This window comes from Ptychodera flava, chromosome 4, assembly GCF_041260155.1.
Source record: "Ptychodera flava strain L36383 chromosome 4, AS_Pfla_20210202, whole genome shotgun sequence".
NCBI classification, from domain to species: Eukaryota; Metazoa; Hemichordata; class Enteropneusta; family Ptychoderidae; genus Ptychodera; species Ptychodera flava.
In genome coordinates, this window is record NC_091931.1 from 28081932 (window position 1) to 28101079 (window position 19148).

At 39.7% G+C, this 19148-nt stretch overlaps 2 protein-coding genes and 1 long non-coding RNA gene across 3 annotated transcripts in view; 2 read left to right on the forward strand and 1 right to left on the reverse strand.

The window, feature by feature from the left end:
• The window catches only part of LOC139130482 (solute carrier family 13 member 1-like), a 308042-nt gene that overhangs the window by 47886 nt on the left and 241008 nt on the right, over positions 1 to 19148 (reverse strand). The gene's annotated exons all lie outside the window — the stretch shown is intronic.
• LOC139131363 (slit homolog 2 protein-like) lies at positions 4000 to 13012 on the forward strand. The gene is made up of 2 exons (XM_070697375.1): positions 4000 to 4339; positions 10930 to 13012. The coding sequence occupies exon 2, from the start codon at positions 10939 to 10941 to the stop codon at positions 11923 to 11925; it is 987 nt and encodes a 328-aa protein (XP_070553476.1). The 5' UTR covers positions 4000 to 4339; positions 10930 to 10938; the 3' UTR covers positions 11926 to 13012.
• LOC139131366 (uncharacterized) lies at positions 14420 to 16364 on the forward strand. The gene is made up of 2 exons (XR_011552110.1): positions 14420 to 14657; positions 15704 to 16364. It is a non-coding gene; the product is annotated as an uncharacterized lncRNA (long non-coding RNA).

A 19148-nucleotide genomic window follows, 5' to 3' on the forward strand; every position in this document is an offset into this window, starting at 1 on the left:
TTGCAGATGCCATCATAATTTCAATATATCACATATAGATCATCCCTGGCAAGCTGTATACCAAATATCAAAGCAATCAGGCAAGTGGTTTTGAGAAAAAATATTGACCAAAAATTGCAAAAATTGCCCAAAAAATACAAATATGCAAATTTAATTACAACATGAAAAAACCTCAGGCTGACTGAAGTAAGCTCGGGAACCTCAATATCAAGGTTGCAAAGTAATTGCACCTACAATTTCAAAGAAGATTCTTTTTGACCAAAGAGAGAAAAAATACAAAAAAACCCACAAATATGAAAATTTCATAATAGTTTGAACAAAACTGAGGACACCCCTAGGAACCTAAATACCAAATTTCAAGCAATTTGACAAGTGGTTTCAAAGAAGATGATTTTTCCAAAAAATAAAGAAAAATGTCCTAAAATTACAAATATGAATGTTTCACCACAATTCCAACAAACCTGATTGAAGTCACCCATAGTCATCTCCCTCCCCGAGGCTGAAGAAACTGACAAGTCCCTAATGTCGTTATCGTCATCGTCATTGTTGTCATCATCGTCATTATCATCATCATTGTCATCAGGTTTTGTCGTCTTCATCATCATAATCATCACCAGTACCATACCACCACCACCATTATCATCATGATCATCATTACAACCACCACTTCCACCACCACCACCACCACAATCATCATCATCATCATCATCATCATCATCATCATCATCATCATCATCGTTTGTTTGTCCAATTTGGTTTCACGGCTTCTTTCTGTATGCAGGAAACTGTAAGAATGGGAAACAGATCTACTTGGCACTGTATCCTGAGGATCAGTGTTCTGGTATTCCTTGCCACAGTCACCGCAGATGCCTGTCCCACTTTATGTGACTGCTACAGTTCCGTTGACGCCGGTAATGTTACAGATTGCTCCGCGAGAGATTTGACTGCTATCCCCGAGGACATTCCGGAAAGCACCTCATTCCTGGATCTAAGTGCTAACAGACTTGTCCTCAATGAAACCAGCATGTTCGGTGGCTTGTCGAACCTCCAGACTTTAAACTTGTCCTACAATAACATTGCTGAGATAGAGGGCGCTGCTCTTTCGGCCTGAAGAGGTTGGCCGTGCTGGATTTGAGCCACAATGGGATAATCCGTCTTGATTACGGCGACTTTGTTGGGTTAGAGGCCATTTCCGAAATAGACATTAGCAACAATGATATAGTTAACATTGCAGCAAATACATTTACCGCGTTTGTAAGGCTTAGAAGAATTTCCCTCGGCGATAACGCCTTGGATTATCTGGACTCGGAAAGTTTCTCCGGTTTATTCACTCTACAATTCCTCGATCTCCATGGAAACCGGCTTCAGACTGTACCCGGAGTTTTGATGGACGAACTGCCATCCTTGGCGTACGTTGACGTCAGTGGTAACCCACTTCGTTGCGACTGCGCCCTACTCGAGTTCAGAGTATGGTTCAGCTACCACGGTCAGAGGTCGTCCGCTCCACAACCCAGGTGTCATTCACCGGCCGAATACGCGAACAGTGACATATTGGCCATCTCGACTGACGACTTGGCGAGAACATGTCATGATTCAACGGGGACCCGGATGTCAACAGGAGGATGGGTGGCTGTTGTCATGGTGGCGTTTCTCCTCGGAGTTCTCTTCACACTTCTCGCGATATTTTTGGTCAGGATGATACGAGAACGAATCCTCCGCAATCAAGCCACGGACACGAAGGACCTGACCAAGGAAGAACAGCCGACAGCGACATCTTGAAACAAGATGGAATAAAACTTGAATACTAAACCTGTTTACTTTGAAATAATATCGACTAAACTACAACTCAAGCTTCCTTGGCTGTAATATTTTATCATTGTATTCTGTCAAAATCAGTTTCTTTCCCAACTGAAAAACATAACATGTCGAAATGTCCAATGTTTAACTTTTGGACACATCGTGTATGCGTGTCATGTCTAGGTTTAATTTGACAACTGAATTTTAGTCTTGCTTAAATTTATTTGTCGATTATCAAAGTTCCATTTGACACACAATATTTGGTCCAGGCGAAATAAATTCTTTGTTCTTCAGTATACTGTAGGGAATGGAATAAAAATATTTTTCGAATGAAAGTAAATATGAGGGCATTGCCCTTCCATAAAACTAAATTAGACATACATACATACATACATACATACATACATACATACATACATACATACATACATACATACATACATACATACATACATACATACATACATACATACATACATACATACATACATACATACATACATACATACATACATACATACATACGGCTAAATCGTTTCAATACTCTTTCTTATCGTCACCTCTTTTTAATGGCACAGCCAATCTATGAATGATTTACCCAATGAGGAGCATTAATTCAACGCTTGCATTTTAACTGGGCAATAAAATAGTGGTATTGAAACAAATTTCATAGTTCATTTGATCCTCAGAAGACTTGAATGTACATGGACAATCTTCTGTAGTAAATGTAGACATATATAAATTTAGTTGTTTTTGAAAAATATTTTTCATTGTTTTTTAATTTAAATTGTTGTATATTTTACGTCAGCCATTAACTTTTGCTCGTTGTATATTGTGTTATGGGGGACTGACTTTGTATGGGTGTTTTGCACCTGTTTTGGTCACCCAATCTTATGTAGACCTTTTTTTTAGTTTACGTTGGATAAATCTTAATAAATAAACAAAAATAAATATATCCATACATGTGCATGTATTTTAAGGGCTTTGATGAAAGGTTCAATAACTACAAGCTTTACAAGTTTACAAGTTATTGAACAAGTACTATTGTTTCTTACAATAAAGGCTCTGGTTGGACTCATTTGATGGTCAAGTTTTCTTCTTCGCTGTCATATGTAAAAACTGTAAAACAACACATTCTTCCAACATTGAAAAACTGTTAATTGCGCAGTAACCCGACAATATGTTCAATTTGCAGCTGGAAACTGTTTTATGGATCGAGGGACTGTGGATAGAACACTATAATCTAAACTCCTTCTTGTGGAATAACCTAAAGGCATTAAACTGTCTGCACGTACGTATATATAGACAGTATCTTTTGGTTTCATTTGCTTGCATGTAGAAATGCAACATACTGTTTGGTTGTCACTTTATTCAAACCTTGACAAAATATTTGGATAGAGGAGCCGAATTGGTATTCAAGACAACGGTGTCACCGTACATGTACTTGATTTCAAGGCCAACCGGACAGAGAATTTTCGCCGTAAAAGCCTCTGTTAGAAAAACTTTTGACTAGGTAGGTTGGGTTTTTTGTTTTGTTTTGTTTTGTTTTTTGGTGTTTTTTTTTTGGGGGGGACATTCTTTGATAACAAGTATTGGTTTTGTATCTCACAGTAATTGGTCCTGATCCATTTTGTGTCTTTATATACTTGAAAGACACTTCAGTAAGAGGATGGTTTTTATCAACTCCGAAAGGACACGAAAATATTCGATCCCATTTACTGCCTGTTTTTTAGGCCCTGAAATTTGCCTATAAGAAAAGTAAACACCATAAGTTCATGAAATTCGAAGTGTATCGTATACAAATGTAATCCCACACTTTGTAAGGTATCTTAACTAATATTTCGGGAACATATTATTAATTTCCCTGTTCGCCTAATTATATACTACCTTGAAAAATGACATAGCTTTAGCAAATACTGGCAATATATGTATGGTTCATACGACTTGCGACAACCAACAAATTTCTTTCGGTGCGATCGAGGACAAGATGTACACTTTAGTTATTTTGTGAAATAAAGAATAAGACAGGTTTTTCTTCTTATTGCTGCTTTTCATTTCCAAGTATACGGCTGTTTCGACCATTGTCTGTACAACTATTTTACTATGGTTTAGACATATCTGCCTACGATGAAAAAAAATATCTTGTTCGACACGCCCATGAAATATCGCCACTTCTCGAACCGGAGGGCGCTTTTCGCAGGGTGAGGTCAGTCTCGCTGGTGTTTGAAGCATGAAGTACTAGTAGTAGTAACCTTATCTCTTCACAGCGAAGGGGCCTTTCAAAGGTACTGTACGGTTTGTATGAATGCTGATTCTCGGACAAACGAGTTTATAGGTCAACTTGAAAGCGCAACACGTCTTTGTTGACGAGTTCCACTGGTGTTCCTATGGTGTTTAATTCTGTTCTGATGTAGTTGTCGAAGAGGAGCTTGGTGCATGGTATATTTATCTTGAGAAAGCTGTGTTGCTCGTCGACGGCAAGGTGGAGTTCGAGGGTCCAGCTCAGACAGTGGAAAAAATTGTGGTTTGTACAAACGACGAGGTATGTTATAGATACCCATGAGATTACATACTCCCAGACCAGGAAGTCTTTCTAGCGCTATGTCCCTACAGATGAGGATAAAAATCATAATGCCGTTAAGCAATGCGCATACATTCATGCTACTCAGTGAACGTTTTACTATCTTCGTCAGCCATACTGAACCAATAAATAGTTTTGTACTTGTTGGGTCTAGTAGCCATCATAGCACAGTCGCTCGAGAGTTATTCAGCTCTGGGACTAGTCGCCCCATAGACGAGTATACAGAAGCGAGAGGTATTTCTCGCTTCTGTATACTCGTCTATGGGGCGACTAGTCCCAGAGCTGAATAACTCTCGAGCGACTGTGATCATAGGCTGCATGTCACCCCATCGCACAACGGCCGAGTCAAAATTTAGCTTTTATTATGCTGCTATCGATAAATACACAATCCAGTGTCCATAAAACAAAGTCCGCAATGCAGAATAAGGCCAAAGTAAGTAAATTCTTTGTTTTGCGTCCACTCAAAATCCTAAAAGGTACGCGGGTAAGCGGCTAAAAAACACACACAGAAAATTTAACACAAAATTTGTTTGCCTTTATTGGACAATTTTTCTCAAACCACATGAATACTCCTGTCATAGTGTGACACACTGTGTGATCACTGTATGCATTTTCATAACAAATGGATCAAAATAAACAGCCATTCTTTGACGTTTGCTTTTCTCTTATTAGTTTTAGATTTCTTTCTTGTGCACTCAAAGTGTCCACATGTCAATACCATTGCACAGCAACTTGACAGCCTCATCAAATTACTTAAATCTGGACAGTTTGAGGAATGGGTACACTATAACAGTATACAGTAGCGATCTTTTGTCCTCAAGTTCTTGTAAGTTTTTTTTTCAAGTTTCCTGTAATGTCTATGCTCTGATGGAATGTCATAGTTTTGCTGAAACTTTCTGAAAGGTGTCTGTTTTGAAAGAAAACACCAAACAAAAATGGTAACTTGTAGCCTCTGCATTCAATTTTAGAAAGATGGGGCATCAGAGAGAAGAAGAAATTGGTGATATAATTGACAAAAGTATTCCCTGTAGGTTCCTCGGGACCATCCGTAAAACCAGCACCTTTCCTTTCCATCAAATAAAAGAAAACATTTCGCAATTGTCAGTCTCCACACACAGACTCATCAGACCCAAATTTAGGTGGAAGCTTCACATCTATATTCCTTGCACTTTCAAAGTACCACACCTCAGATTGATTGAAAAGATGAAGTATCATGGCATAAATGGAAATATTCTACAGTGGGTCAAAGCATGATTGACAAATACAGAACAGCGAGTAGTCATAAATGGAGCATCATCTGAATGGAGAATACGTCACAAGTGGTGTCCCAAAGGGTTCAGTTCTTGGACCAGTACTCTTTCTAATCTACATCAATCATACTGGCGGTGAAATTAGTTCTGAACTCAAAAATTTACTGACAATACCAAGACATATCATCCCTTGCGAAATTGTAGTGATCCTTAAATTCTACAAGCTGATTTGGACAAGCTACAAAAAATGAGTGAACACTGGCGGACGCATATTGGCTACAACAACCCCTTCAATAAATACTCAATGAACAATATTTCACTGGGACGTACAACTGAAGAAAATGACTTGGGCGATCTACTTCATTCTACCTTAAAACCTTCAAGCAAATGTGATAAGTTTGCAAAAAAGCAAACAGAATGTTGATCTCATCAAACGATCATTGTCGATCAAATCAAAAAAATGTCATTCTTCGTCTTTACAAGCAACTTGAGAGCCCACAGCTTGAACATGCAGTACAAGCTTGGTCACCATGGCTACAAAAGGACATAAAAATCTTAGCACGGCAAATAATACCTAAACTCCAACACTACAATTATCAAAATAGACTTAAACATCTTGGTTTAATAACACTTGAACAAAAAAAGAATTCCCGGCGACACGATTCAACTCTAGAATTAGTTTTCAAAGGCCATGACCACTGTAACCTTTCACTTGAGTTAGCAGCCGACTCGAGAACTTGAGGACACGTCCTGTCCCAAACTTCGTAAACTTACCGTTCGACTTAACACAACACTGACACAAGAAAGTACTTTTTTCAGCAAGAGTTGTGGACATCTGGAATAAATAACCAGCCGATGTCATTAATGCAGAAAGTGTGACCTCCTTCAAGAGCAGCTACGACCGCCTACTACAAGTTTGAACTTTCACAGAGGGATTCTAATATACTTTCCCATACCTAAACTGAACAAAAAAGTACGTAAAGGCCTTTCGTTTACACGACTGATCACTGGTTTATTTTTTGTTTCAAGTTAAAATGGACAAATTAACCAAATTTTTGGCAAACCTAAAAGACCAATTACCAGGGATAGGCTCAACACTTTCCGATTTTTCGGTCTGCCATACTCTCTAAGTCGAGGTACCCAAGTTCAATCGCGTTAATCGGCCGACTGAATCTCTCTCTGTTCAAGTCCCGATTGCTCACAGTGACCATGCCTTCAAGTTGCCGTGCAAAGGTTTCCTGTTTTTTAACTTCGATTTTTTCCCTGCTTTCATCCATTTTTTATCGTGACGACAAAGCCACAACAGGCAAAGCAACAACAAACAGGGAGAACGTGAGGCCCCGGCGCGCGTGAGGCTGAGAGTATCGAAATGGGTAAATGTGTAGAGAGTACTGTTTTACGTCACCGCATGGTCCATTAGTGAAATATGACTGCCGTAAAGGAGTTTTTTATCGCAAAGTTAAAAGCCACAACTTGTTTTGCGACAAAATAGCGCCACCAACGGCGAAATTTAGAAAGGAAAATTTTGTGTTTTTTTTCCGAAAAATCTCCAAAAACCTAGGCGCGCGCGGACGCAAAACAAAGAATTTACTTACTTTGGCCTAATGGTACCTTTAGCAGAGGTTGAGTATACATGTATCTCTCGATGCTGACTCCACAGTTTCAATAATTAGAGGGCCGGTAGCAGTATTAAACTGTTTATGCTTTTAGAGGGCCGGTAGCTGTAACTGTTTATGCTTTTATCGAGTTCGTTTTTAATGTCAGCTCCAGTTTCTTGTTCTAACCCCCCTCCCCTAGCACATTTAGATACACAGTATTCAGCTTGTCAAATCAAGCCTGCACATGTGTAGACATGTGTTTGTTGTTTATTGTCAAGTGCATTCTGGTCCGTTCTATAATTCAACAATAATAAAGGTACGTGCATTTTTAGCTCCACTGCCAGTGACGCGGAGCTTATCAAATAGGTGATATTCCGTCGTCGTCCGGCGTCCGTCGTCCGGCGTCCATCGTCCGTCAACAATTTCCTTCTCCTCTGAAACCGCAAGTCCGATTGCTTTGAAATTTTATATGCAGTTCACTTGGGGTAACCTCACTTAAGTTTGTTCAAATCGTGATGAAATTTGCACATTTGTAATTTTTGGGGCATTTTTTACTGTTTTTGGTAAAAAAATTTTCTTCTCTGAAACCGCTTGTCCTGATTGCTTTGAAATTTGATATGCAGTTTACTTAGGGTGACCTCCGTTAGATTTGTACAAATCGTGGTGAAATTTGCATATTTGTATTTTTAAGGCAATTTTTGTCATTTTTGGTAAAAAAATCCTTAAAATCTTCTTCTTCAAAACTACCAGTCAGATAGCTTTGATATTTGGTACATAGGTCTCTAGGGATGATCAATTTCAGATTTGTTCAAATTTTGGAGAAATATGCAAATTTGCATTTTTAAGGCAATTTTTGCCATTTTTAGTAAAAAAGTGTGTTTCTCAAAAAGTACTGGTTTGATAACTTTGAAATTTGATATACAGATTTCTACAGATGAACTAAGTAATATATGTTGAATTTCTGATGAAATGTTTAATTTTGTATTTTGGGGGCAATTTTTGCCATTTTTGGTCAAAAAATTTGTTTCTCAAAAACTGCAAGTCGATAGCTTTGATATTTGGTATACAGGTTCCAAGGGATTATTTTAATATATGATATATTGAAATTATTGTGAAATCTGCAATTTTTATTTTTGGGGGCAATTTTTGCCATTTTTGGTCAGAAAATTTCATTCTCAAAAAACTACTCGTCAAATAGCTTTGGTTGACATGTTCTCAGGGATGATCCAATGTGATATATTCAAATTATGATGAAATCTTCAATTGTGTATTTTTGCAGCTATTTTAGCCACTTTTTTCTGGCCATTGAAATGAGCTATCAAAGATTTCCACCTTCTTCATCAACATGTGTCAAAAATAGTTATTCTCTACATAAACACAGCGGAGCTATATCGGCCGTTAGGTCGCTTGTTACATAATATTGACGCTGTTTATCTAAATTGTTCGTGTTTTTACGTGCTTTTGGAGTAGAATAAGAAAATGTAGTTGGCATGAAAAACAAAAACACTGAAAAAAATAATCAAAACCCTTGAATTGGCCTGTCGTTACTGACGGCCAAGGACAGACGTTAGCTTTTCACGAATCTTCTGGTGTGTATGTTCCATTAAGGTAGAACACGCCTCGGGGACAGATAGTCGGACTCTCAAATTTCTACAGTTCTTTTCTGATCTACCACTTGTAGGGCTCATTTTGAAGTTCTTGAAGAAAAACTTTCACCGGCTTAGTCTTTTTTTCGAAAATCCAAAATTGAATTCCCCCCCCCCCTAGAGTCAACACAGGAATTGCGGCCATTTTGAATGTTAAATATAAGTAAAATGTTGAGCAATTTGTTTTGCTAGTTCCAAACTTTGCACCGTGATCCCCTATTTTTATTGTTGATCTGGTAAGAGAATGATTGAAAGTTTCATTCAGGAAAGTTTGAGCAAAAGTTTAAGTCTTTCACTTTCGAGGTGCTTTCTACCTTAAAACACAGGTTTCTTTTTGTTCTACACCCAAAAGCATGCACCCTTGTATCTCAACACGATACGGGGATATAGTGAGAAGGAAATGTCCGCGTTTCCTAAAACGGATCTAATTAAAACGTTAATTGAAGTTACAGCCATTGCCCCTTTAATCGTACACGTTATAATGTACACGCGATATTTCTGGAGCGACTGTGGTTTAAAACAGTGGAATACAAATGTTAAGATGCAGCAAAGATGTATATAATATGAACGTGCTACTAGCCACACAGTGCAGTACATGTTCTAACTTTCTATGCTCCATACCCGGTCCCTTGATGCAGACTGCTGACCCTGCAGTTGCCTTATGGATCCAGCGAAGTAGGCAGCGCAATTATTGTCATTGTGGTTGAGGGTTGTGGTAAGACCGATAAAAGTGACCAATATTCATCGCTCTGGTCGCTTTTTGGATACCAAACTATTCGCTACATAATACATTTACATATAAAACAAACAGTGGTATGAAAACGGCGTTAGTGACCTAAATTAAATCAAATTAGTTTTTCGTTTGACTTAGCTTCTATGACCTCATTCCAGAGACAGCCTAGTTATGTTGTCATCGATGTGTGGTGATATTATTCAATGATTGGTTTAAGACTGTGGCGTCTTCTTGAGACCTTTCAGCCTAAGCGTCTATGGTTACTTTTGAAAGTGAGAATAGCATGGAGCGCGGAGTGATGACGGTTGATATCAATTAAAATGTAGGATAAAATCAATCAATGTCACAGCATGAGTTAAATTACAGTTATTAAATACGAAAACGTTAAAAAGAAATGCCAAATATTAAAGTGTAAATAAAAATCAAGAACTTATTTCGTCTTCCCACCGAAAAATTCTATACGACTATACCTTCAACAATTGCCGAGATATCACGTCATCCAATATTCTGGCAACTTACTGGCATGAAATTCCAACAAGGAGATTCATTGTAGTTTCCTTGACAACCGAGGGTTGGGAGAGAGAGAGAGAGAGAGAGAGAGAGAGAGAGAGAGAGAGAGAGAGAGAGAGAGAGAGAGAGAGAGAGAGAGAGAGAGAGAGAGAGAGAGAGAGAGAGAGAGAGAGAGAGAGAGAGAGCCCTATGTCTAAAAATAGGAAATTTGCAAGTTTATACAGGAGATTGGTACTGAGTAACCGTTCGGTACACAAGTTATTCAATTTGCGCCATCAGAGGTCTGTAAAGGCGTGATTTTGGCCATTCGGGGATAAAAACGTAATAAACGTCCGATGCATCAATGTATTAGCCCTTTTCCGCATGCTTACATTGAGGACAGTGGGACTTTCCTCGTCAAATCCCAAGTCATCTTCTCATTTATATTATCATTAAGCTCTGCATTCGAAAAATAAATTGATATCTGTCATTGTGAACGTCTGTTAACCATCTCCACCATCGACATCTACTTCGACTTTGAGAGGGTTTTAGTTTGGCATAAATGTTACGCTATCGCCCGTAGTAACACAGCATACATACAACCGATACCAGGACGTTAAGTCCATGACTGACCAACTTACCTGTATTTATCAAGGTTTGCGCATGCCGCTGTCTCACAGATACATTCTCTGACCAAAGTCCGAACAATAAATTGTGTTTGAGGTTCGTCTGTGATGCATAACCCTTGATGGTCACTAATGCAAGTAAATTTATGATGCAAAAGCGGAAATTTTAGTTACTCACTGTGTTTCTATTTTACTTCTGGCTCTTTCAGTCGAGAAACATGCATCCTTCACGAGTACACAGTATGGCTGTCTCCGCACTACTGACTATCGCCCTTCTCGTCCATATGTCACTGGCGTGTCCAATACAGTGTAAGTGTCACGAATCGACCATATACGGTTATGTCACAGATTGCAGTGGTGCTGGGCTACCGAACATTCCCGGGGACATAGAGTCCAAGACTGAATATCTGGACCTCAGCGAAAACAGTATCACGCAGGTCGCACACACGCCGTTGCGGTCACTCTCCAAGCTGAAGACGCTGTACTTATCCGCGAACGAAATAGAGACGATCGATGACGGCGCTTTCAAGGACATGACGAATTTGGAGAATCTGTACCTGCGGGTCAACAAATTGAGCGAAGTCAGCGCCGCTACTTTCTCCGGGCTCGGCAAAGTTGCCCTCGTTGATTTAGAAGCCAACGAGATCGGGGCAATACCGGCGGACACTTTCTCTGCCAACAGCGAGTTGACCCATCTGATGTTGCCAAGGAATTCGATCGACGCACTGGACTACGAAGCCTTCACGGGACTTTACAAGCTGAGATACCTGAACGCACGGACGAATAAAATCACCACGGTGTCCGGCCGTCTGCTGAACGGCCTGCCGGCGCTGCAGCATCTCGATGTCAGCGGAAATGCTCTGCATTGTGACTGCAATCTGCGGGATTTCAGGATCTGGCTGGAGGCACACAGCGATGATGACGTCTCCACTCCCACCACACTGTGCGCGACCCCGTCGAAACACTCGGGTCGCGCCTTACTTTCGGTGAAGTACGACGATCTGACATGCGGGTCGACTGGCTTGTCCGCAGGTGCGGCCGTCGGCATAGCGATTAGTATGTTCATCCTCGGTGCTGCTGTGGCAATTGCACTAGGCTATCTGTACATCCGCCGAAGAAAGGAACCGGACTTAGATACTGTCACTTTGACACAGAGCGAGTCAGTGGACAAAGTTGAAATGAACACACAAACGGTGAATAGCTAATACCTGGGGCCAACGTATATTATGGCCCATGTTAATACGAATAGCCTTTATTGAGTTATCGTGGATCTTAAATATTTTTTTTCAAAATTTCAAGCAGGATGAACAACTCAAATCAACTTTAATGAGGTCTAACATATGCAAAATTTGTATTAATCATTTACATGTGATGCGTAACTAATAGGCCTACCAGTTTGCACAGGTTGAAACAAATGATTTTGTGCGATGTCATGTCGTGCAGATGCCATTATTAATTCGTTTTATTTTTTCGATTTCCCTTACATCTTATTTGAATTTCACTTTTAGCAAAGTTTCGAAAGAAGAGTATTCCTTTCACATGTAACAATGCTTTGGTTTAATTCTCAGCCCTTTCCATCTTAATTTTTGGTGAATGCATTTTCCATCACGTCACAAGCACCGGTATTCTGATGTCATCGCCCTTCCAAAGAGCTGAAACTTGAAGTTGGTTACCCGCAGGTTCAGCAATATTTGCGGAACAGTGAACGCGATCCAACTCCAAACGAAGATTCTTTCATAGACTCCATGATTGCTCTTATACGAATCGTTAGACATTGGAGGGGTGGGATGGTTGTCAGAGGGGTAAAAATTCTGCACAGCAAAAAAAGCACGTTAATTTTGCGGCATTCTGAGGTTTGAAGAAATATTCAAATGAAGTTCGGCCAAGTTCTGTGTAATTTTATGGGAACATAGTATGCATGCCGCACAAAATACGAAAATTGAATTGTCGAACAATATTTGTGAAAGCGACACACAGCTCCCAACACAACAGCCTTCATTTTGTGGTGACCCATCAAGATCAGTGACCCTAGAGAGATTTAACTATACATTACTGTGGGGACTGGTGCATGGTAAAGCTATAAGTTACGCTTTGTTGCCCATAGCAAGTTCAAAACTATGATAAAAGCCAATCTCCGGCATCGTGCCGTTTCAGCTCATCGAGCTGTCTTTGTCCAGGTAACTTTATCTAGCGCGTGTACTCTTTCAGATATCACTACGCTAGCTTACTTCTCAAAGCCCTATAATTTGAAAATTTGAATTAATTTCCTGTAATTAAATTAAATTAACTTTTGATTTGTCTGTCTGATGATTGCGTGAAACTCCCTAGAAGACGCCCTTAGTACTTCATTTGTTAGTATACATTTATCGTTAAACAAAACAGCAGAGAGAGAGAGAGAGAGAGAGAGAGAGAGAGAGAGAGAGAGAGAGAGAGAGAGTGTGTGTCTGTGTGTGTCTTTGTGTGTCTGTGTGTCAGTTTGACAGTTTGCTTGACCGGCAGTCTTTACATGTAAATCCATCGACAACTACCGACTGTTACATCAGCATGTGTGCACATTGCATATTGACATCCTGCCAATCTTCAAATATAAATAAATCACTTTACTGCCCGATTTAAGGGGCCATTGATATTAAAAACACGCGAATTACAAATCAAAAATTTTACCATCAAAACCATCTGCCTCCGCGATGATTCTCAGGCGATGTTAAGATTTTGTTTCGAAATGAAATTTGTGTTTGTTACAAACCTGCCAGCAATACAGACGTACCAGCAATTGTGACCTGGGAAAGTTCATATCATAATTATGTTCGCGTCGGATTTTGCACTTCCAAACTTCCATTTAGGGAAGGGAAATTGATGTCATACGCAACGAGTTATGTTATGTTATGTTATTTTATGTTATGTTTCTTTGAGTGTCATGTGTGGACTTAAGCAGCTTGGTTGCCACACCCAGCCCTAAGGGCTTACAAGACACTAAACAGTAAATAAAGTACAATGATATGAATAGCTCGAAACAAAATTTAAGTATAAGAAGCTTCTCGTCTGAAAATGCATGATAAATATAGGATGCCATGCAATTGGGATAGCATCTCGCTCATCAGAAATTTCAGTTTCTGTTGTACATCAAATGAATCAAATACAGAGCACAAATTTCTGGCTTTAGAAAACAACTGATTCCTAACAACATTGTAAAATGTACCGTCAAAAATATAATGGAGTTCATCTTCAACAGTTGGACAAAAATCGCATAGTCTGATAGTCAGATTAGATTAGATTAGAATTAGATTAGAATAACTTTATTGTCCAAAAAATTGGAAAATCGTCTTTTTATCACTCGCAGTAAATACGTACAATAAAATGAAATACAAAGAATTAAATGGCACACATAGAAACACAATTACAAAGACACTGCTGATCAACAGCAGATAGTCGAGCCCTCTTTTGAACATTCGGGCAGTTTCAATTTTCAGAGGTATGATACAAACTCTTAATTGTGCTAAAAGTAATCTTTCTGATCTGAGACATCGTAGATATTTCTCCAAATACACCCGCTCATGTATTTTCGTTTGCCATTCCCGTGTTACGATTATTGGCGGTCCCTTAAATCAGGTAAGTGTTCTCTCTTCGAGGACAATAGCCGCCGAGTTTGAACAGTCGACGTCGCGACGTGTCAGAGATATACTGCAATAAATTCCAAACGCGACAGACCTTTTTTATGAGTAAATGTTTGCAGCGTAACGTTAGGCAAACAAACCAAACCCACTTCACTTGGCAGAAAGCAACTTGACCAGGGCGCTCTTTTCTCGAACTAAACAGGGTACTGTCGCATGCAGCATCCCAGTACCTCGGTGCTACCTTTCAGGACTTTTCCAACGAAACAACTGAGACGATTTACTTGCTAAATCCAGGCGATCTTGAAGTCTACGGCAATCAGCTGGTAAGACCGCATTTCCGATATAGCACGTACATTGAGCACAACTAAAGGCCATCTAGTTCACAGGAGGCTTTTATTGGCAGGCAGAGAGTGGGCGGTACTTGCTGCAAAATCGTATTTTATCATCCTTTCTGTGATCTTTTGCCGGTTATGAGGAAGATATCGTGGTCAGCAACAACAAAAAAACACTTGGAAAATGCCAAGTCGTCACTTTCTAATCTTTCCCCAGAGTCAAAAACTTAAGTTACATTTAATACGGCTGCTGCGGGATTACTGACCCCAACCATAATCATAGGTTAAACGCAGGGCAATTATTCGGGCTGACTGAAAGAGCAAACAAAAGAAATGAACCAAAGGTCCGAAATGTCCGTTAATGATTAGCCGAGCTATGTATGTGAAAGTCATCAGATATTGCCGAGTGATTTGCAGTTTATATATAGCGATGTTATTACTGATGATGTCGAAACTGCACTGCTGGTTCAACTCAAATCCCTGCAGAACTCAAATAATCGGAAAACTCTCTTCTAAAAGCTCCACTGGTCGTCACTTTTGATGTATTTCATTTTATTTTTCCTCAGGACACCCGCTCATGTATTGTTGGTTTCGCTGATATAGTGTTTGGCGAGTCATTTAACTTTAAAGTTTGATTAAAGAGATACATACTGTAATATACTGTTATGTTGACAGCTGAATTGTATATGATCTAGACAACTATGGAGAAAATGTACTTGTTGTCTAAAGCAAAGACGATGTTAGAAAATATCATCAAGAAATCACAGTTATTGTCCTTGTTACCGTTTGCAATACATCATCAGGAATACAGCACTTAAGACTTACGATACTCCACATAGTAGCTAATTTTGAAGAAAATCTCATGAACTTCAGGCGTTTGGTTTATTCAGCGTAATTGTATTGCGTTAAAACAAGCTGACCGTAAAAGTTACGTACCATCCGACACGAGCATGTTAAAAAAATGAAGAAATTAAACGAGGTTCCAGGAAAACGGAACAAAGCAGATTCATGTTATCTTTCTGTGATAAAATTTGCAGGTCTCGGAAGAAAGTTCGGCATTTCCGGCTTTGGATAAAGAATGATGTACGACACGAACACGGTGGCAGCCATCGCTGTCGGCAGTTTCTTCGTCGGCTTCGGCCTCGCCATGGCCTTGTTGTTCATAGGTTACATCTGCAAGAAAAGTGGGTCGGCCGGAGGGAAGACGGCGGGGCCGTCTCTTGGTTTGCACAACGCCTCCTACGTCGTGACAGACGAGTCGATTACCGTCGGAGACGGGAAGAATTCAAGCGGATATGAAAGTTTCTACGCAAGTTAGAGCAGCGCCAACTGAAGGAGAAGAGACATGCGCACTCGTGCAATCACAAATTCGAATACAATACTTTTCCAAATATTAATTTCCACCATCAAACAATCCAATGTGTTTTCTTCGAATCCTCAGAAAACTTGCATCATTGCTTTGTCAATTAACAGCCCTCTACATCGTGTACGTTACAAATCACAGTCGAGAGGAGACGTGACGTCTAAGATGTTGATTTCACACCACGCAGTCATGGAATAAAGTGCATTGGGAAAAAAATCGTACAAAATATTGTTCAAAATTAAGATTTCAGTGTTGCATATTCCACTTAGGTGGGAAATGATGCTGTACTCAGTAACGTGCGTTAAACATTTTAAATTGTGAACATCACAGTGCAATGCTGAGTAAGTCTCAAATTATATAGACAAGATCTTTCTATTTCCTGTACATATATTAATTATGACAATATGATATTAGCATTACACGCCTAGTTGTTGATTATTTCGTGGTGGCAGTGACGACGACGATGACTGATGGATGGATGTATATCTACAGACGATGAGAGTGACTGTGTTATCGATGATTATTGTGGTTATGTCAGTGTCTTTTATGTGAACAGACCATCCGTTTAAATCAGAAAAATGAATGGGCAAGTGGTTTGGCCAAGGAAAGAGTTTAGAAAGGTCCAGTAGTTTTCCCCACTATTTTTGTGTAGAAATGTCAACTTCAGTTTTCAAATGTAGCAATAACAGTGCTCTTTATATGTACAGAAGCTAATCATGATGACAAGCTGAATAATTGGTGTTTCGACATTCTTTCGGAGGTAGATCAAGAACTTGCAATGAACACGAAAAATTAGTGGAAAAAATCTACGGCCCTTTAAAGTGTACCTATAGGTGTGTTGACAGAGGCGAGGAACGCTTACGATATTGATCGTGGTGATATTCACCGGCAGCTTTGTGGCAATAAATCACTTGGGTATCGGTAGAAAGCTGCAGTAAATAACTGTTAAAAATGGAGACAAACAAACACGGGGATACATAAAGCTTATCACTGAATTCCAACGTTGCTGCCTACCTTCACGCTAAACAATTTCGGTGCCAAACCAGTAGGGTCGAAGGTGAGCGGCTACTTTTTATGTACACCACACGGAAGGTTGTAAATGCTTACCATTTTGAAGTAGAGGTCATGTATAGGCATTTTTACCTGGGTGTGTTTTAGTCTTTCGTAGCGAAAGTCTAGCCCGCGATACCTGCATCCCACAACACAACACAATACGGTTTGTTGTGGCGGAGGCAAGAGTGAACCGACTACTTCAGTGCGCTGGTATTTCGAAAAAATAAAACATCGATTTAAGGACCAAAAGTCTTCAGGTAAGATAAGATATGAGGATTTACAAGTCAGATGACAATCTTTGGAATGGATATTCTGAGGAAGATAGGCTTTTGAAAGTGAAGTGAATTCTCGAAAGAAAACCCGAATGTGTCGGGAGAACTATGGGGAAGGCGGAACTAACATGAGTGAATAATTGAAGTATTGTTCCTTTAAGTTCGGTGTTATCATGTCATGGAAACAGAAAGTTAGGAATAAGGAAGGGAAATATTGACGTGACAACGTAACACATAGCTTCCTGCAATGGGTAAAGCCGAATTTCCTAGTTCAATTTGCCATGAATTGTCCGGTCAACAACTCGACGACTCCTTCGCTCACTTAGATTGAAAACATTGTAGAAAATCAGAGAACATGCATAGAAAGGGAGCAGTTCTGTCGACATAACTTTTACAATCTGTCGAGAAATATTTACACAGGAGCCGGGAGCACGTCACTTGACAAATACTTCTGTCTACCAGTTATTGAGACGCGTCACAATCATGTTCTTACAAAGAATACCTTGCCAGCTTTGTCGATACCGTTACCAACATGTTGATAGCCTAAAACTATTTGTGTGGCGGAGAGAAAAAACAAAAGATTTTGATTTCAAGATTCGCATACGGCAAAACTATTATCATTATATTATGGCTTGGTCAATAACAGTGAATTTTGTGACGTCATCTCCCAAGTGATTACTACTGATAATCTATCCGATTATCCAGTACCGTGGACCCAGATGTTTTCTATATCTATAAATTCACTGGTATCGCCAAAACTATACAATAGCGACAATGTAGCTGTGGGTCCATAGTGTGGTGTTTTCAGACGGGATTTATGCCTTTTACGGGCTGGTTTTGACTTTTACGATTTTAACTGGTCGGGGTTAAAATCGTAAAAGTCAAAACCAGCCCGTAAAAGGCAGGAATCCCGTTCTGAAAACACCACAGCTATGGACCCACAGCTAGCGACAATGTACCCCTCCCGGCCCATAATGGACTCGAGCAAACTGCGCGCTTCGCCTCGTCCATTATGGGCCGGGAGTGTGTTTAAAGGGATACAGTCGTCGGAACTGCGCTCAAAAGCCGCATGCGACCAATGTAATCACTGTATCAAAGGTAGATGGTGATTGATGAAAGTTAAATCATCTCTATCATAATCTAAATAGTCATTTAAATGTCGCAGCTTTGATGATGAGGCGCCTCTAGATATCGTGCACGATTTGTTTGTAAACAAGAAACTCGCACACGCGCAGTTCCGACGACGGTTTCTCTTTAAATATGAAGCAGTCCCAGCAACAAGAAAAACGATCAATCACAATTGTGCTGATTCTGTACAGTCTTGTCACATCCCTAATATTATAGACTGATAATCACCATGGATTAAACTGAAAACCCATGTGCAGAAGGAATGCCCCAGCCACCAAGTTGATCTTAAAAATATGTCGAGTCAAAGACATGGTTATCAAAACATTTTCCCACTTGAAATACATCACCTTTCAAGCTTGGAGACAACATGAAAGCCAAAGGACACAACATCCTGGGATTCTAAACTTTGTTGGTCAACTTGAAAAATGATAAATTTTGAGTAAAAATACACATTTTGTTGTATTTTGTCTCAAAGTTTATTAAAGACATAAGCTTACCTAGGCGCAAAGCGATGACTGTATCCTATACCCTAGAGAAAAACAAGGGTCTATGCTAGATCCACAAAGCGAATATCTGACTGCCCATCAGCAGTTCTGTGTTTGGACACTTCAAAGCAAACGTTTTCTCATTGAGAGAAACAATATACCCAGCAGAAGGTGGATCATC